This window comes from Propithecus coquereli, unplaced genomic scaffold (assembly GCF_000956105.1).
Source record: "Propithecus coquereli isolate 6110/MARCELLA unplaced genomic scaffold, Pcoq_1.0 Scaffold11, whole genome shotgun sequence".
NCBI lineage: Eukaryota > Metazoa > Chordata > Mammalia > Primates > Indriidae > Propithecus > Propithecus coquereli.
Window position 1 is genome coordinate 11,004,161 of NW_012134969.1, and position 21,203 is coordinate 11,025,363.

At 34.9% G+C, this 21,203-nt stretch overlaps 1 protein-coding gene across 1 annotated transcript in view; it reads left to right on the forward strand.

Annotated features, from left to right (window-relative positions):
• KPNA3 (karyopherin alpha 3 (importin alpha 4)) overlaps positions 1-21,203 on the forward strand; it is an 84,363-nt gene that overhangs the window by 48,725 nt on the left and 14,435 nt on the right. Inside the window, exons 3-10 of the mRNA XM_012648948.1 lie at positions 6,889-6,978; positions 7,164-7,193; positions 7,280-7,332; positions 7,470-7,565; positions 12,130-12,215; positions 13,902-13,988; positions 14,354-14,523; positions 15,718-15,762. Coding sequence (XP_012504402.1) covers positions 6,889-6,978; positions 7,164-7,193; positions 7,280-7,332; positions 7,470-7,565; positions 12,130-12,215; positions 13,902-13,988; positions 14,354-14,523; positions 15,718-15,762 — 657 coding nt within the window. The remainder of the gene's footprint in view (positions 1-6,888; positions 6,979-7,163; positions 7,194-7,279; positions 7,333-7,469; positions 7,566-12,129; positions 12,216-13,901; positions 13,989-14,353; positions 14,524-15,717; positions 15,763-21,203) is intronic.

Sequence of the window (21,203 nt, forward strand, 5' to 3'; positions counted from 1 at the left end):
GAGACCCTATCTCTTAAAAAAACAAACCCAAAAACTCAACAGGAAAAAAAAATCCATTTAGAAATGGGTAAAAGGTATGAAGAATTTTTTCATTGAAGGGGATACACAGAAAGCACATGAAAAGATGTCAACATCATTAGTCATCAGGGAAATAGAGATTAAAACCCACTACACATCTATCAGAACAGCTGAGATAAATAATAGTGGCAACACCAAATACTGCAAGGATGTGGAGAAACTGGATCACTCATATGTTGCTGGTAGAAATGTAAAATGGTACTATCACTCTGGAAAATAGTTTGACAGTTTCTTGTCTAAACCAGCCTATGTGTGACCCAGCACTCACACTCCTGGGCCTTTATCTCAGAGGAATGAAAACTGTATAAAACCTGTACATGCTTGTTGATATAGCAACTTTATTTGTAATAGCCAAAACCTAGAAATAACCCAGATGTCCTTTAATGGGTAAATAGACAAACTGGTATGTCTATAGTATGTACAATGAAATATTTACTGCTCAAAGTAAAAAGGAACAAAATATTGATACAAATAACAGTTTGTATGAATGTCCAGGAAATTATGCTCAGTCAAAAAATCCCATCACAAAAAAGTTATATAGTGTATGATTCCATTTATATAACATTTTTGAAATGATAAAATTTTAAAAATGGAAGACAGATTAGTGGTTGCCAGGGGTTAGATATAGGGGCAGGGAGGTGAGAGGAAGGCAATTTTGCTTATAAAGTCCAGCGGGATAGAGCATCTTGTGTTTTTGGAACTGTTCAGCATCTTGATGATGGTGTTGGGTACATGAATCTATACAGGTGATAAAATTGTATAGAACTTAATACATAAAATGGGAAATCTGAATAAGATCAGTGGATTTTGTCAATGTCAATGTCCCAGTTGCGGTATTATACTATAGTTTTGCAAAGCGTTACCATTGGAGGAACCCGGGCAAAGGGTACAAGGGATCTCTCTGTATTATTTTGTATGACTGCATGTGGCTCTCCAATTATCTCAATAAAAATTTAAGTTACAAAGAATTAAAGCCTAAATTAGTATCCAAAAAAACCAGCCATTTGATAAGATCAATTAATGATCCTGCAGGGAAAAAAAATTGTTAGGTTGTCAATTCTTATATGATTGATGAACCAGTAATGATATTTAAAAAAAACAAACTTTTTGAAAACACACTGAGCAGAGTGCCCAAAATATAAATATATAAAACTTGCGAGTCAATATCCATGTAACTACCCAGCAGTAGTTATTTATTTCATAAATATTAATATTGAAGGGAAGATCTATCTTTTGAGCATCATTTTCCTACCTCTTCAGAAGCATTTAGATACAGCCAGACTTGGGCTACTTCTAAAAAAAAAACAGACAGTAGAATATATTTAAGAAAATAGTCTCTGTAGCCACTACCTGGGTTCAAATTTTAATTCCGATATTTCCTAATTACACGATTTAATTTAGCCAGGGTTCTCTGTGTCCCCATTTACTCTTCTGGAAAGTAAAGATTTTTATTTCACAGGAACTAAAACTAGATGAGGATTTAAGACAATGAGGGTGTTGTTGGATAGAAACAGATTGTATTACTTCAGGTGTGAGATGGGCCGATAAATAATGCCATTGTCCTTTTCATAATATTTATAGGAAGTGACTGCTGACTTGTTTCACAAACTTAAGTTTAGAATTGCAAGCCACTTTTTGAAGATGGAAAGAGGAAATTGGGAATGAAAAAGAAGTACTTCATATAGAGATTAATGACATACTCTAACAATACTAGATTGGGTCATAAGAAATATCTCATGGTTAATCTTTTTGATCTACAAAGTGGCAATTGTATGTGGTTCAACCTATTAGAAAATGGAAGATCTAAAAAGGATTAGATAAACACATATATACATGGATGATAGATCAATAATAATGGTTTTTAAAGGAATTTAGGAGTGTCTAAGCTGTATGTGTGTTTAAGGATTGGCAAGTCTTAAAACTAGACTAGTTCCCCATAATCCCTGAGCTTCCCCTCCACATGACAAAAGGAAGGTACACCTTTTATGGGTGCTGAATTTATTGTAGTGCTGTCTTCAGAAAGGTAAGTCTCTAGGGCATCAAGTGAAGGGACAGTTTAAGTTACTGCTTTTGATGAAGCCTCCTTTAATGAATAGTCAAATCACCAGAAACCTGCCCAGGGATGATCTTTCCTTGGCTTGTACATATTTTTGTTAAGAGTAAAGTAGGGGCCGGGCACGGTGGCTCACGCCTGTAATCCTAGCACTCTGGGAGGCTAAGGCGGGCGGATCGTTTGAGCTCAAGAGTTCGAGACCAGCCTGAGCAAGAGCGAGACCCCGTCTCTACTAAAAAAATAGAAAGAAATTAGCTGAACAACTAAAAATATATATATAAAAAATTAGCTGGGCATGGTGGCGCATGCCTGTAGTCCGAGCTACTCGGGAGGCTGAGGCAGGATTGTTTGAGCCCAGGAGTTTGAGGTTGCTGTGAGCGAGGCTGATGCCATGGCACTCTAGCCTGGGCAACAGAGCGAGACTCTGTCTCAAAAAAAAAAAAAAAAAGTAGGGTTCTTGTGCCCCAGCTGTTTTGATCTGTATTAGGATCTTTTCCATTTAAATACAGGGGTTGTTACATAACGTTTGTTAAAAGAAACAATTTACTAAGAAGCTATAATAGCTCCAGACTAGTATATGCCTAATAACATATGTCCAAATATATAATGTAAAAATTGGCAAAATGAGAAGTATAAATTTGTCAAAGACATAATCATTATGGGAGACTTTCTTAGTAATGAATAGATTAAACACAATAATTAAGAGGCGATAGAAATTTAATAGCTTTAACTAATAAACATGTAAAACCACATACATATTTGGAAATTGGTTTTGTGATAGTATAAGTTGTAGTTTCCAAACTATACTCTGAGGCCCCATGGAGCTCCACAGTGAACTCAAAGGGATATTCTAAATTTTGAGAATAATACAGTGACATGTTTCAGATACCACAGAACTATTAGATTAAGAGGCAGTTCACAGTTTGAACATTAAATCACACTGCATTCTTTTTAATCAGTTTTTATCTGAGTGAAATAATTTTTCTTTCAATTTTTATGTTTTCTTTTTTCCAAATGACTGTTAAGTTGTTTGGACCTACCTACTTGAGAAAAGAAATTTAGATATTTTGTTTGGCCTACTCTGTAGACTGAGAAAGTTTGGTATAAAGCAAATGTCAGCTAATTTTAGCATGTTGTACAGACCATATTCTCTGACCACAATGTAATTAAATTAGAAATCAGTGAATACAACAGTTACAAAAACCTCATAGTAGTTGAGGTTATAAAAGTTTTAAAGTATTTCTAAATACGTTGAGCATCAAAGAAACTCTAATGGAAAGTAGGAATACCTAAAATGAATGGTTGGAAAAATGTTATGTGTCAGAACCTATAGAATGCAGTTTAAGTGTTACTTCATGGAGAAATTTATAGCAAGGTGAGAGAAGGAAGAAATAAACAATACTAGGACTTTTAAAAGACATATTAATATAAATATAGCATAAATTTTAAAACATTTAGCTAGTTTTTGCTGCATAATAAATTACTCTAAAACTAAGTAGCTTAAAACAATATCCATTTTATTCCGCTAACAATTCTGTGGGTTGGCAGAATGGTTTTTCTGACCTAGGCCAGTTCAGCTGCTTTCTGCTGGGCTCCCTTATTGTCTCTGGTCAGCTGGTGGGTTGATTCATGACCAGATGTTCTAGGATGGTCTCCTGTAAATGTCTGGCTGTTGGCTGGGAACCTTGGTTATGTTCCACATAGCCCCATCCTCCACTGGCTCAGTGTTGTTCACATGATGGTTTCAGAAAAAGAGCAGCAAGTGAGGACCTGCCCTGATGTGTAAGCACTTTTCAAGTTGCTTAATGTCCCATTGCCAAAGCAAGTCACATATGGCACAGCCGTGCCTACCATCAGTGCAGGACTGGACTATTATACAGAGACATGGAACTGGGAAGGGGAATTACTGCTATTTTTGTAAACAATCTACTACAGTTTGAATATGAGCAACTGTATGCCAATACATTTGAAGACTTAGGTAAAGTGGGCAATTTCCTAGTGGGAAAAATAAAAATAATTTATCCAGCTGACACAAGGAGATATGAAAAACCTGAATAGATCTAAAAACAATTAAATTAATATCAGTAGGTAAAAATTTAACCTTTCTGACCCCTCCTACAAAAGAAAAGGTAGTCTTACAGGTGGAACTCCAGCAGACATTGAAGAAAGAGATAATTTCAGCTTTATTAAATTATTTCAGAGAAGGTAGAGGGAACACTTCTCAGCTCATTTTATGAAGCTAGCAATAGCATGACCCCAAGCACCAGACCAGGACAGTCTGAGAAAAGTTGCTTATCAGCAAGTTTCACTTAGGGTATAGGGAAAGAAAAATCCTAAATAAAATATTAGCAAATCAAGTTCAGCAGTGAATACTTTAAAAACAAATTCCAAGAAAGATTTATCCCAGGACTTGCAAGGATAATTTAATGTTAGAAAATCAATTTACCATATTTAAAGATGAAAGGGGAAAATTATGTTCATTTCCATAGATACAATGAAGCACAATTTGATAAAATTAAGTACTCATTAATGACTTAAGAAGAAAAAAAAATAGCAAATTAGGAATAGAAAGGAGCTACCTTACCACATAAAGAGTACCTTTACCAAGAAAAGACAGCAAGGTTTATATAATCGCAAATGGGGGTCTGTGTATACAGGCGGCTTTAGTTGTATTTATGCTTTACATTACTTCTATGCCTGTAAATACCTGGGCGAGAAGGAATGGTGGGAGTAAGATTCCTAAAAGGCCTTTGGAAGCTTGATTGTTCAGGCTCTGGAAAAGGTAAAGGAAACAGAGAATGAAAATAGAATGGGATCAGGGTTAGAATCATTTGTGCAAGTGGAGCTAATCTGTCAGTAAACTTTGTTAAAACTTTTTAAATGTATTAAATCCAAGAGATGTTAAAGATTACCATATTATATAATAGATTCTAAAACTGTATATTGCAAACGACAGAGTATAATACATAGATTTTAAATTTTTTGAAACAATTTCAAATTCGTAGGTCGAAATACGAAGCTGTAAGAATAGTACAAAACACAACATACACTCTTCAATCAGCACCCAGATTCCTTGGTAGTATTTTTCCATATTTGCCTTATTCCTCTCTTTAATTTATGTCTATATGTAAATATATACATTTCTTGAACCAGTTAAGCTGCAAGCATCATATACCATTACCCTTAATACATCAGTTCATATTTCGTAAAAACACTTTTCCGTGTAACTACAGTGCATTTGTCAAATTAACTTACCTAAAATTCTACCATCTAATCCATAGACCCAGCTCAGATTTTGCATATTCCTCCCAATAATGTCCTTTATAAATCCAAGATCAGACATTTTATTTGTCATGTTTCTTCAGTCACCTTCAATCTAGAACTGTTCCTCAGTCTTTATCTTCCATGACTACATTTTTGAAGAGTATAGGCCTGGTTTTTATAGAATGACAGATTTGGGTTCGTCTGACTATTCTCAGGTTATTCATTTATTTAAGTTAGGAAGACCACAGAAGTGACGTTGTTTCATCAGTGCCCCAGGCCAAGAAGGACACAGTGTTGATTTATCCTTTATTGGTGGTGATACCTTTATTACTTGGTCAAGAATGTTGTCTGCTAAGTTTTCTGACTGTTAAATTAATAAGTATTTGTGGGAAGCCACTTGAAACTATATAAAATATCAGTGTGTGGGTTTGAATATTTGTAAGATGCTTTAATGTAAAAAATGTAGAATGGTTATTGAAGTAGTTACTAAAGAAGTGTGCTATAAATGGAAGTTAGTAAACTACTAATGATTAGTGTATATATATGCATCAGTTTCTTTAAACATGCTTGCTTTTATACACAGCACAAAAACTGGTGTCATGCAGATAAGCATATTTCTCTGTATATATCTGAATCTTATTTAATCTGAATTTTAATATCGGTATTAATGCCTCTTCAGTAACTTTGTTATAATCACTTTTGTAAATATTATATTGAACACTAGAAGTATACCCTTTGAAATTTTAAATTGAAAAGGATATTAGAAATCATTTAATCTTTTGATATAATTTGTTTTGGTTAATTCCATAGACAAACTAAAAATCTAAAGAAAATTGGTGATTTATATATTATGTGAAATGGCGTGCGTTACCATCACAAACAATTGAAGTCTCATAAAATGTAGAAATATATTTGTTAGTAGAGAATTCTTGTTTGTAAAAAGCCAAATAGCAAGAGTTAGATCTGAGAATATGGCAAGTAGGTGGCATTTATGTTAATGATAACCCACTCCGCACACCCACAAGCATGTACAAACCTTAAAATTTGAGCGTTGAGCCCTTCCCACTAATCTGGCTTCTTAGTAAATTGCTTCAAGTAATCATTAGCAATAAGTACTTGAAAGCTAGCATACTTGTTGAAATATATTTGCTAGATCTTTAAATTAATATTGTATCCCCAAATTTAAATCTTTACTAAAGATGAGGAGTCACAGTGTTGGTCAAAACAATTGGTGCTTAATGAATATTGTGTGTGTGTGTGTGTGTGTGAGAGTGTGAGTGAGTGAGTGAGAAGGCTGGACTGTAAGCCAGTTGATTTTGTTATCAAAGCCAGAGTGTGACCTTGTCATTGGTTTGCAGTATGCACATTTAATTCATATTATTTTTATGTATTATTTGTTTCAAAATTGCCTAATAAAGTTGAAGTAATTTTAATGGATTTTTCATTGACAGCAGCCTTCATGACTTCTTAAGCATTTATTGATTGCCTTTCAGAACAAAAGAGATGAGCACTTACTGAAAAAGAGAAATGTTCCCCAAGAAGAGAGTTTAGAAGATTCAGATGTTGATGCTGATTTTAAAGCAGTAAGTTACCATATTTTTATAAAGTTTCTTTAAAATAATTTTTATAATAACTGGAAGAACTTCATTTTTAATATAAGACCAATTTTATAATGATAATGAAGATATTTTAGCCTTAGCAGATACACTGTTTAATGAATGTAATTTTGCTAATAAACTCTGCTGAATTACCTTTTTTTCTTTTTAAGCAAAATGTAACACTAGAAGCTATATTACAGGTATGTTATTAATTTAATACTCTCATTTCGAAGTGTTTTGAAATTGATTTTTTTTTAATTTCTGAAATTTACATTTGGTATTACAGAATGCCACAAGTGATAACCCAGTGGTCCAGTTGAGTGCTGTCCAGGCAGCAAGGTAAATACTAGGTTGTCCAGAGGGAGCATTGTGTCATACCTCACATGTATTAGCTGATAGTCTAGAAGCAGTTCATTGTTATTTCTGTTAATAGTTGGAAAATTATAGCAATTAATTTCTTACATTCCTTTTTCTAGGAAACTATTATCCAGTGACAGAAACCCACCAATTGATGACCTAATAAAATCTGGGATTTTACCAATTCTAGTCAAATGTCTAGAAAGGGATGATAAGTAAGTATGGATTTAACTCCTATTTACTTTTTGTCAGTTAACTTAAAATTTAGGATTGTTATTTAACCAGTAGGTTCAGTTTGGTTTTGCATGTATGGTGTTTTTCAGTCATCATACATTTTTATGTAATTTTCTTATTCTGTGATCAAATTCAGCAGTCCCAAAGTGCTGCTTTTTAGTTTCTGAAGTACGTATATATTTTCTAGAAAATATTCAGTTCTTGTTTATTGCCTATTCTAACTTATCTCAAATATTGAGTCTTTATTAGGATTTTTTATTAGTAATATTTTAAAACAACCCAAATAGTATTCGAGTCACTCTTTACTTATGAGTCTATATATAGATTAACCTCATGACTGAGTCAACATGAATGGTTTCCAGCACTGAGTGGCTCTTTCCCTGGGAATATTCCAGCTGATCACTGATCCTCTGTCTAGTCTTTAAAAGAACTCCAGTTATGATTAGATGTCCACCATATGGTTTTCATTTGTGGTAAATTAAGAATAAGAGGACAAGTCATACTTATCTAGAAGAGAAGGGGGAAGACATTTCTGGGTGGTATCTTCTGAGAAACTGGCCCGATTTCCATTTGTGTTTAGAAATATCTCAGTGCCATGTCTTCTCTTCATCTATTTGAATTAACTGGAGAGAATGTTAAGTTTGAATTCCAAAATACTTTAAAACAAAATGCTATTTTTGCACTTTAAGACCATTTAGACTGAAACTTGGGATATTTTGCTAAATGTTGTCCAAGGAATTTTCAGTTGACTAGATAAGAATAGTGGTATATAAATGTTGCCACTAGGTTTTTAGTATTTAAAAATACCTTCTGCTTTCATTGTGTGCCACAACACTTCTTCCCACCCCTCTGCATGCAGGCTTTTAACACTTTTTAAAATACTATCATGTGTATTTTCTATAACAACATTCATTTATTTAAGTAAAAGTAAGTTTTATTTTAGCTGTTTAAAAAATAAATTCTATCTTACCTGCACTTTTAGGGACCCCGTTTTGTTCTTGGTCTGATTCTTTTTCTTCTTCTTCTTCTTTTTTTTCCTTTTCTTTCCAGCCTTTGGCACAGTCTAATTTGTGTGGGTGTGTCTCTGAAACATAGCATATATACAGAAAAGTATACTAAAATATATACAGCTTAATGAATAATTATAAAACACAGACCTCTGTAACCACACCCAAAGCAAAAATAGAAAATTGTCAGTGATTTGGATCTGACTATATGGATTTGTCATGGGAAGTTGTGTTATAGTGTTAAAGATCATAGACTTTGGAGCCAGATAGACCCTGGTTTAAATCCAGGATTTGCTACTGATGAAAACCCTAGTGGCTTTTGAACCTCAGATACCTCATCTGTAAAATTAGATGGCGGGACAGGCACGGTGGCTCATGCCTGTGATCCTAGTAGACTTTGAGAGGCTGAGGTGGGAGAATCACTTGCGGCCAGAAGTTAAAGACCAGTCTGGGCAACATAACAAAGACCCCATCTACAAAAAATTAAAAAATTAGCCATGTTTGGTGGTGCATGCCTGTAGTCTCAGCTATTTGGGAGGCTCAAGTAGGTCGATTGCTTGAGCCCAGAAGCTCAAGGTTGCAGTGAGCTGGGATCGCACTACTGCAACTCCAGCCTAGGTGACACAGTGAGGACCTGTCTCTTAAAAAAAAAAAAAAAATAGGAGATGGTAAGGAATGGAAATAATATTTACAAAACACTGTATATAATACCATGCTTAAAATAAGTGTTCATTTATTATTTACTTATTGCACTCATTTATTTTTTCTATATCTTCTGTTATTCCCTTTTTTCACATGACATCTTAGAAGACTTTCCCTAGCTTTGGAATTTTATTTTTTATATATACTGATTTTCTTTATTAAGGCCTCCATTTCCAGTATTTTGCCACACCAACTAACCAGGTTAATAACTTTTTCTCTTTCCTATCTGGGACAACATGTAACATCTATAATCTTTGATCTTATTGTCCTTTCACTTCTCTTCTGCTTCTGATACCTTCTTATTTCCTTCTGCCAGAATTCATCACATACAAGGAGACTTCAAAAAGTTCACAGAAAAATGGAATTAAAAGATAAAAACAAAAAATACAAATTTTATTTCTCAACATATGCTCCATTAAGGTCCAGACACTTTTGTAAGTGATGATAGCAGCCATTTAGTCCACCCCTAAAGTACTGAGGGTCCCGGGAATTTTACCATGTCAATGCAGTCTTCTTTACATTATTAACTAAAGAAAAATGAGTGCTCTTTACAGATTTTTTAAAGATTAGGAAACAAAAAGAAGTTAGTAGGAGCCAAATCAGGACTGTAAGATGAATGCCTAATGATTTCCTATCAAAACTCTCACAAAATTGCCCTTCTTTGATGAGAGGAATGAGGAGGAGCATTGTTGTGGTGGAGAATGACTTTCTGGTGAAGCTTTTCCAGGCATTTTTCTACTAAAGCTCTGACTAACTTTCTCAAAACACTCTCATAATCAGATGTTATTATTCTTTGGCCCTCCAGAAAGTCAACAAGCAAAATGCTTTGAGTGTCCAAAAAAACTGTTACCATGACCTTTGCTCTTGACCCGTCTGCTTTTGCTTTGACTGGACCACGTCCACCTCTTGGTAGCCACTGCCTTGATTGTGCATTGTCTTCAAGATTATACTGGGAAAGCCATGTTTTATCTCCTGTTAAAATTCTTCAAAGAAATGCTTCAAGGTCTTGATCCTCTTGTTTAAAATTTCTATTGAAAGCTATATACTCTTGTCTGTAGCTGATCTGGGTGCAACAGTTTGGCACCCATGAAGCATCAAGTTTGCTGAACTTTAATTTTTTGGTCAGAATTGCATAAGCTGAACCAGTTGGGGTGTCTATGGTATTGGCTCTTGTTTGTGCTGTTAATTGTTTGTCTTCAATTAGGGCATGAACAAGACTAATTTTTCCTTACAAATTGATATGGGTGGTCTGCCTCTGCAGGCTTCATCTTCAACATTGTTCTGTCCCTTCTTAAAATGAGTTATCCATTTGTAAACTATTGATTTCTTAAGACAGTGTTCCTGTGAACTTTTTATAAAGTATCAGTGATTTTACCATTCTTCTACCCAAGCTTCACCATAAATTTGATATTTGTTCTTGCTTCAATTTTAGCAGAATTCATGTTGCTCTTTAGGGGCTCTTTTCAAACAGTTGTCTTATCCTTCTTAGGGCTTTAAACTAGATCCTGTTCAGCCATGTTATAACAAATTAATAGGAGTTTAGTTTAGTGCAAATTGAAATTCATGTATACTTTTTTCAGAATTATACATTTTCCATGAAATTTTTAAGTTTCCTCCTTATAGTTCTTACCTGCTCTTCCATTTTCTCATCTGTTCCATCTTTTTAACCTGTAGAGTATATTTCCATCCTCACTGCTTGCTGTTATCTCTGACATTCTCCTTAAAAGCTTTTCCTTCTTGGATCTCCCTAACCTTTTGATACTAATCACCTTTTTCCTCGACTTTTTTCCTAGACTTTTTTCCTTTTTTCCTAGACTTTTCTTTTAATTCCCTAACCTTTGGCTCATTTTAGTTTTTCTGACTATACCCTCTCCTACTTTGGTATTCTACTTAAGGAAATTTGTATTCTTTCAACTATCTATTCTATCTTAATTTTGATAATTTCCTTTTAACAGGCCTTTCCTACATGTCTTTTAACAGGTCTCTCCTACATCAGCCTTTAGCCTTTTTTATCCATTCTGCATATTTCTGACTCCAACATTATTTTTTTTTTTTACTTCATCTTTCAATAGCCCCCTATAGTTAGTATGTCTGTAGAATAAATTCCAAGTTCTAGAGCCTAAAATTTGAGACACACTCCATACTTTCGCCTCCCTATCATACTTTTGCATATCTTCTTAGCCTTAGCTCTCTTGATCTATTCCTTGTCATCCATACACATCATTATCATTCCACCTAGGATACCTTTTTATTTCCAGCTGTCAGTGCCATTTTTTTTAAATCCATCTTTGAAAAGGTAGTTCAGTTTTCACTTTCTTTAGGAGGTCTGCCATCACTATTCCAAAATATAATGATCTGATCTTTTTAGCAAAATTATGTAGCCTTGTAATATCTCCATTATGTAAAGAAGATGATGCAGTGGAGTCAGATGGGATCTCAGCTGTAAAACCAGCTTAAAGGCTATGGCAGTGATTCAGGTGAAATGATGAGGACCTCAGCTCGCACAGTAGTGTTAAGGGTGATTCCATAAATGTAAGAAATATTTAAAAGGTAAAATTGACATTACTTAGATTAGATGTGGTGTCTATGGAGAGGAAAGAGTCAAGGGAAATAATGACTGGCTAAATGTTGCAATGCCAGTGGACATAAACAAGCAGGTTTATAGTGGTTGGTTTTGGGAGCCCATGAGATTTTCAGGTAGAGATGACCAGCAGGCAGCTGGATATAACACAGTGAAATCCAATGACAAAATAAGGGATGATCATATAGGTCGATAATTCATAAGTTTAAGTGGTAGTTATGTGTCTAAAAAGATTTTTTAATTGTTTTTTTACAGTCCTTCATTACAGTTTGAAGCTGCTTGGGCGTTAACTAATATAGCATCAGGAACATCTGCACAGACTCAAGCTGTTGTACAGTCTAGTAAGTAAATTAAATTCCTTACTCTTTGAAATATTATTTTAAATGATGACAAGGAAGTAGAGTTTTATAGTAAAAACTGAATTTTATCTTGTAACATTTTTTAAATGGTGAATTTGGTAAGTTGCTTTGAATGATTGATGTATTTTCTGTAGCTATCATTAATCTATCATTAAATAATTTTAACTGTGGTTACTAAAAGGAGAGTAGGGGCCAGGTGTGGTGGCTCACGCCTGTAATCCTAGCACTCTGGGAGGTCGAGGCAGGAGGATCGCTTGAGGTCAGGAGTTCTAGATCAGCCTGAGCAAGAGTGAGATCCCGTCTCTACTAAAAATAGAAAAAATTAGCCAGTCAGCTAAAAATAGAAACAAAAAATTAGCCTGGCATGGTGGTGCATGCCTGTAGTCCCAGCTCCTCAGGAGGCTGAGGCAGGAGGATCGCTTGAGCCCAGGAGTTTGCGGTTGCTGGGAACTAGGCTGACGCCACGGCACTCATTCTAACCCAGGCAACAAAGCAAGACTGTCTTAAAAAGAAATAAAAATAAAAGGAGAATAGGGTTTTATCTTTTGGGATAGAGACCATCCTCTAGTAACAGGAATTTAAATTTCTCTTTCTAATATCTTAAAGATGCTAAGTCACTTCTGCCTTTTAGCTTATAACATATATATTTTTTAAATTTTACTTACCTCAAGGTGGGTTAAAACTATTGGTATGTTGACTGAAACTGACATAATCTCTTTGAAAAAATACTAGATTTCTTCCAGTGTGGGACACTTAGCTGACTTTAGGTGGTAATGAAGGTGATTTTAAGTTGTATATGATACAGCAATAAGTTACATTGAAACCATGTGGTAAGAATACTATTCTCTTTCAGTTCTTTTCCAGATATTTCAACAAGAAATGTCAAAGAGAAAGTTTCCAATTAGGTGTTAGTTGTAACAAAAAGGAAACAAGTTTTAGACTGGGGCTTTCAGTAGGAACTAGGGAGTACAGTTGAATAAAAATTTTTTATTTTCATTGTTTATTTCTTGGTTATCTTCTGTTTGTGGTAAGTGATCCTGGTCTTCCATTTACAAGAGTGACAAATTCAGTTAAAAATATGAGTCAAAATATGAATCCGTTGAAGCCATCATATGTTGCTGGTGGGAATGTAAAATGGTACATTTTGGAAAATGTACGCTTTGGAAAACAGTTTCTCAAAAGGTTAAACATAGAGTTATCATATGACCCAGGAATTCTACTCCTCACAGATGTTCACAACAGCATTCTTGATTACATAACCCCAAAGTCCATTAACTGATAAGTGGCTAAACAAAATGTGGTATGCAATGGAGTATTATACAGTAATAAAAAAGAATGAAGTACTGATGCCTGTTACAACATGGATGAACCTCAAAAACATTATGTTAGATGAAATTAGCCAGACACAAAAAAATTCATAGGATATTATTTCATTGGTATTAGATGTCCAGAATAGGCAAATCTGTAAATAGAGAAAGCAGATATTTAATGGTTGCCTAGGGCTGGGGGAGCTTGGGAACAAATGCCACATTTGTTCACATTTCCAGTGAACCGTAATTGGGCAGCTGCAATATCCCAGGCTCCATGTATTTTATCAGCTTATTTAGGCTGAAATCTGTAAACTCTTCAACATTTGCCAGTATAAATGTTAGTTTTTCTTTATTACAGATGCAGTACCTCTTTTTCTGAGACTTCTTCATTCACCACATCAAAATGTTTGTGAACAAGCAGTATGGGCTTTGGGAAACATTATAGGTAAGTTGCATTTAGGTTTGAAAAGACACCAATTAAGAATCTAAATTAACTTTTTTCCTACACTGGCATAGCCATTACACACTATGTTTCCTCTGAACTTAATGTGTGGGTTGACTATCTTCTTGCCTCTTGAATGCTAACTTAAAGTGATACTTCTTTGAAAAGAATATTCAATTTTCTATCAGCATTGGTAGCTTAAATTGTGTTCCCCAAATCAAAATTTGGAGAAACAAGAACACTTGATGCCTTTGACTAATGGTGAGGAAACATAGAACATCAGTGTCCCCACATAAGCCATTGCATACATTTCAGACTTTCTCATCCTGAATGTAATTTTTTGTTAAATACAATTTTCATTTCTGTAGGTGATGGTCCTCAATGTAGAGATTATGTCATATCACTGGGAGTTGTCAAACCTCTTCTGTCCTTCATCAATCCCTCCATTCCCATCACCTTCCTTCGGAACGTCACATGGGTCATTGTCAATCTCTGCAGGAATAAGGACCCCCCACCGCCTATGGAGACAGTTCAGGAGGTAAATGAAGAATTGTAAAGGCCAGATGGTATATTTTCCCTATGTTTATACTTTAGGTATTCATATACAGGGGATTAAAATAACATATATACTGATTTCATTGCAGGTATGAGATTTTTAAAGTAACATAGTATATTTAATTATTTACGCCTGTGAAATAAAAGTTGAATGTCTTACGGTACCTGAAAGAATGTCAGTCCATCCTAATGCTTATTTTTTAGTGACTTTTCATTCGTTAAAAAATTCAAACAGAAAAATATAAAAGGAGAAAAAAAGCTGAAAGTTTTATTACTCATTGCATTACTGGTTTAATGCTAAAAGAAAATAAGGAGTTGCTACAGATGAAACAGTGTACTTACATGCAGATGTACTTGAGTGAGTTTGCATTAAGTCCAGTTGATTTCTGACAAAATTAGTGTTCTTAAAAATGTGATACACATTGTGTTAAACCTACTAATTAAAACAAAGTAAAAACCTATTTACATTTAATATGGAAATGGTTCTGAGTTTTTTGAGTTTTAATAAATCCTACATAAACTTTATTCACTTAACTGTGTAGAGAACTGTTGACTATGTATCTTTTATAATGGACATCTTTCTCTAGCACCTGATACCTTTTGTTATTGAGAGGTATTTAGTGTGATTCCCACCACCCCCTTCTGCCTCCCTCCTAGATTTTAAAAAGAGATCTCTGGGGCCTGAATTCAACAAACAAATCTTTGTACTACATGTTGGATAGAATTTTCTTAACTAAAGCTGAGGTCAGAAACATTAATTCGATTTAAGTAGTTTATTAAATAAAATCTTACTTTAAGCAGGTAAGTGAGACAGTTATAGAAGTTTTATGAGTAGCTTTTCTTAAATAGCCGTTTCACTATATAATTGCATCTCCATTTTTTCCACTTGACATTATATGTCATAAAGAAGGTTATTGAAGACAAATGTTCTTATTTTAAGGTACATTAATCTCTGCCAGATTTATTTGGATGTTTTAATTGGACATTTGAAATATGTTTTTGGTTTTTCAGATTGAATTTATCAGATTTTCATTTTCCTAATAGATATTAAAACAAATTTAACATTGTCTTTCTTGCCCTACAAACAGTATTTACTGCTTTTTGTGTCAAAGTTGTTAATTTTTACAAAGGCATCCATCAACTGTAGTGTTACTTATTGTTTATCTTCTTTCCTCAGATTTTGCCAGCTTTATGTGTCCTCATATACCATACGGACATAAACGTAAGTAAAGCAGAAGCTTTATGTAATAGGTTTAAGGAAGTTGAGGAAGGCGTGAATGTGTGTGTGTGTGTGTGTGTGTGTGTGTGTGTATGCCAAAGTTGTGTGTAATTTATCATTGAGATGAAGAAAATGCATCTTTGCTTACATTCTTCCAAGTCAGTATAGTTCACATATAAAAACTGAATCACGTTTGTCTAGCTCATTTTAGGACTTTAAGCTCTTAGGATGAAATCGTTTAAAAAGGTCACTTTTTGTTTGTGGTATATTAGCTTGAAATGTCACTAACAATTAAGTAAAACATATTTATTTATATACTGTCCTATTTTCAAAATGGATATAAAGTGACTTAAAAGATACAAGATAGTAAGTATCTTAAAAGAGAGACAGAAGTAAAGTTATACAAAAGTTCAGTTGTTGCTAATGAATGCAAAGTTTAGTTCTTTGCTTTCTGACACCTAAGATTAAAAGGAGAATAAGCAAAATATCTGCAATTTGCAACAGGACTTTCCCCCTATAACATCATGGAATTAATTATAGGCAAATAAAAGCTTTCATTATCTGTTGGTCGGGTTTGTGTGAAAACTAGAGGTATTTAAGTGGCAGGGAACTGTAATTATGGGTATATTTGTTAAGTTTAGCAAACATTCACTTAAAGCCAGAATTGTGCCATGAATTGTGAGTTCAAAGATAAAGAAGACATAGAGAGACCTTACCCTTTAAGGCATCAACATTAAGAACAGGTAAAAAGAGTGAAAGGAATAAACTTCTATCAAGAGTTTGCTATGCTGGATCTCTTTCTCTAGTCTCCTTTTATTGTACCAGTACTCTTATGTAAAAGTTTTATTCTCCCATTTTACATATAAGGAAATTGAAACTCAGTAAAGTAATCTTACTAAGGTCATACAGTGAGTAAGAACCACAGCTGAGAAGTGAAGCCAGGTCCAAGAACTATGCTTTTTCACATGAAGATCACACAAAATGGTATGAAAGCAAATAAGAATTAAAAAGTACAGTAGAGGAATGACCGAAGTGCTAGATTATGGAAGCACAGATGATTTTGTCTGGTGAAGCAAAAACTTTAGCCAGGAAGTAACATTTGAGATGAGCATTATAAGGAGAAGGAAGTAGTGACAGAGATGTCAAGATGATAATGTTCAAAGTTAGCATTTATTGAGAGTTTAAAATGTGCCAGGCACTGTTTTAAGCACTTTTCATATGTTAACCCATTTAATCCTTACAGAAATCCTGTGACATTGATAGTATCATTATCTCCATCTCCATTATCTACAAAGGTGGTAAAAGAGGTAGAGGTAGTTAAATAATTTGTCTGAAAAAGGATGAGTAGGATTTTGTTAAGTTGAGAGAGTCATTTCAGGAACACGAATAACGATACTAAGGACTCGAGAATAGCAGGAGGTTTTAGAGAATACAGGTAGATAATAATCCAGTACATTTGGCAACGAGTTAATTTGCAGAGTTTTAAATTCTGTGTTAAAGAGTTTTGGCTTTATCTCATAATGACTGCAGAGTCATTGAAGATTTTTAAATAGAGAAGTGATATATCTGTTATACACTGATACAGTTATCTGTAACAGACGGATAACTTCAAAGGTATAGAGGCTTTGGAGTGGGGAAAGTTTGAATGCAAGTAGACCTGTTTGGCTATCATAATAGGTCTAAGGAAGTTGATGAAAGTATGAACTAGAACCAGTAAGAATAGGAATGATTAAGGGAGGAAAAATTTGGAGTGTTAAGAGATAAAGTGAGTAGAACTTGAACCTTGTTTCTCGGTGGCTGGCAGTATTTCTAAGAGCAAAAGGCAATACAGATTTGGGATTAATCAGTATTTAAAGGGTTGATGAAAATACGGGTATGGAGTAAGATGGCCTGGGGGGAGACTATATTTCAGAGAAAGGGCTAAAAATTTAACTCCTCTAAGGAATTTCCCACATTTGAACAATTGGCAGCAAGGGAAGAAGAACCGACAAAGATGTTTTTAAAAGCAGCATGATGGAAGCATGAGCTGAAACAGAGTGAGGGAAATATAAGGCAGAGTTTTAGCAGGTTCTAGATCATACAGGGTCTTGGATATCACATTAAAAGTCGCATATCCTTTTCATTTAGCTAATAAGGAGCCAAAGAATAAATGGTGAAATTCTTATTTGGGATTGATAGCTCGTACTACATGAGTGGATGGAGTGTAGATTTTAGTGGAGACTGGAGTTGGGAAGGCATATTGGTGGTGGTTTTGTGGTAAGGATGAAAGAAAATTAGGACTGAAGCATTAGGAATGAAAAGGCTTGGGTAGGCTTGAGACATGCTTAGATGATAAATTTGCTGGATTTGCTGTGGATGGTAAGGAAAAAGAAGAGTCAAGAGTAATACCCAGCTTTCTAACTTTGATTTTAGGGTAGGACTCAACAGAAAGTAGGAAGAGCAGCAGGAAGAGGTATAAAGCAACAGGAATGAGTTAAGAATTTGTGAGCTGATGACTAGTGAGAATGCTGGAGAAGAAGTTGGGTTGGAATATTGGAGAAGAATGCTGGAGACAATTGACTGGGTTTTGGATTTTAATATGCCTGTGTGGTATTAGAAACACAACTAAGTATTGACCCTGAGGACTAGAGGAGAAAATTTGGACTGATTAAGTGTGTGTGTTCATTTGCTTTCTAGTTACTCTGCTGCTTAAAATTAATTTGCAACTTCAGTCATTCTGTAGCATTTCATTTTCTTGCCTTTTTTTAAAGTTGTTTATCCATGGCCTAGACAATTTTGATAATCAAGCTGTTACAAATCTAGCTTATTTTACTGCTGGTACAAGTGAAATAAATCAGTTGTAGGCAGACTAGTTATGTGTTAATGCTTGATTGTGGGTAACAGGTAGTAGTAAGTGTGTCAAGGATCCTCAAGACCACCCAAAGATTTGATGATTGGCTAGAGACACTCATAGAACTCAAAAGCTGTTACATTCATGCTTATAGTTTATTACAGCAAAAGGATACAGATTAAAATCAACAAAGACAAAACACAAAAAGGGTGGGGTTCAGGAGAAACCAGATATAAGCTTTCAGTTATTCTCTCCTGGTGGAGTTGTATGGACAGCACTTAATTCTCCCAGCAATGATGTGTGACAACATGTTTGTCAGCCAGGTGAGCTCTTGAACCTTGGTGTCCAGGGGTTTTATTGAGAGGTCAGTCACATGGCAGTAACTACCCATGTGGTTGACCTTAGTTACTCAGTCTCCAGCTCTTCCCAGAGGTCAGATTGATACAGCATGGCCCAGGGCTGCAGAAAAACAAAAAGAGATGTTTGCTATAAATCACATTATTAGCATAAACTATCTAGCACAGCCCAGGGTGTCAGGTATACATTATTATCAGGCGGGATATTCTGAGAGCTCAGACATTATCTCACAGAACCTGATCAAGGACTAGTCCTTTCTTTGGAATGTGCAGGATTTGAGCACCCAAAGCCCACTGAGTTATCCTTTACTGCATATAAGGATTAAGTATAAGTACACAATTGTAACTTGCTTTAACTCTAGTTGGCTCTGAGCCTGTGTAAAGTTAACATTCCATGGACATTCCGTAGACATCTAATCTTTTAGAAAATGCTGTACTTACATATAGCAGTTTTCGGTAATGTTGCCTAATAGAACATTATTTGTTAGTATATTTAATGGAGATGACAGAAATCAGTGACGCTCTTGTAGTTGAGCATATCCTTATTTTAACACTTTTGAATGCTGGAGATTTTCCTTTGGTTCACATAACATAAGATTTCAAGAAAATTGTTAGTTCAAAACATTGACCCTGAAGAGTTGTCAAACTCGTGCATGCCTACATGTGTGGGTGTATCTCTCCCCTGTTGTGTTTGTCTAGAGATCAGCTTTCTAGAAGTCTTCAAGTATCTGAAATATTACTAAATTAACAAGTTTAAAAGTTTTCCAGCAGTGAAAAGGAGACACAATAGTGAAAAATAGTTAAAGTAGACCAGGATTGCTGAAGACCTTGTTGGTACATGATTAATCAGATTATTAACTAGAAGGAAAAGAATATGGTCATTGACTATTAGTGGCCCTAGAAGCCAGGTAGTTTAGCATAGAAATCAAAAAGAAGGGAAAACCAAGAAAAAGGAATAGTAGACAAGGAAAGTATAAAATAGCAGAAAGACAGTGACAGGTAAAATTACAAGCATCAAAGACATTGGGCAGCTGTTAACCAGATAATAGAAGTAAGGAAAGTAACTAGAATGGCCCAATAATGCTGTGCTGTGAATTTCAGAATTATAAGGGGTGTTTTTTTGTTTGTTTGTTTTTTGTTTTTCTGAGACAGGGTCATACTCTGTCACCCAGGCTGGAGTACAGTGGTGCCATCATAGTTCACTGTAGCCTCCATCTCCTGGGCTCACGTGATCCTCCTGCCTCAGCCTCCCAAGTAGCTAGGACTATAGGGGTGTGCCACCATGCCCAGCCAAGAATTTTTTTAAATGAAGATTTCCATGAAGGTCCAGTATATTTAAAAAATAAAAAACAAAAACAAAGTTAAGCTGGGCATGGTGGTGCACACCTGGAGTCCCAGCTACTTGGGAGGCTGAGGCAGGAAGATTGCTTGAGCCCAGGAGTTTGATTTCAGCCTGGGCAGCATATCGAGACCCCATCTCTAGAAACAGAAACAGAAGAGTCTGCAGTTTCAGGGGGACTAAAATCTAGGTCTGCTTTACCTTCCCCCGTCAGCCTTTGAGATACTGTCATGGGAAACCTCACTGAAAACTGTAACCGATCTTAGTCTACAATCCTTAAACATTTTGTTATTTTAGACCTCTGTATATCATCAATTAGAAAAAAATGGTTTTCTGCTAATAGCAGGGGCTATGTAATGAAAACAAAGTAATGTTTCATTTAGTAGCCTCCCAAAACATCACAGGGCAAGGCAACATGTCATTCTGCACAGGGTTCTGTTTTGTGGACGCAGTTTATTTAAACATACTATTATGGATAGGTATTTAAGCTATTTCCTGAATTTTGCAAATACAAATAATATACCAGTGAATATTCTTGTGCATTTTCGTATTATTGGAAGCATATCTTCAGGGTACATTCCTAGAAGTGGGATTGCTGGGTTAAAGTGAATGCATTTGTAATTTTGTTACATAGTGCCAAATTCTTTGCTTTAGGGGTTGTGTCATTTTTCCTTCCCAGCAGCAGCATACAGAAGTGACTTTCTCTGTATCCTTGCCAAGAGAGTGTGTTGTCACATTTTAAATTTTTGCTTGTCTGATAGATGACAAATTATATCTCAGTTTTAATTTGCATTTCATTTATTATGAGTGAAGTTGAACATCATTTCATTTAAGGGCCATTTTTATTTGTATCTTTGCAAATAGACGTCATACTTATTGTCCATTTTTCTATCAAATTTTGCTTTTTCTTAGCTTTTAG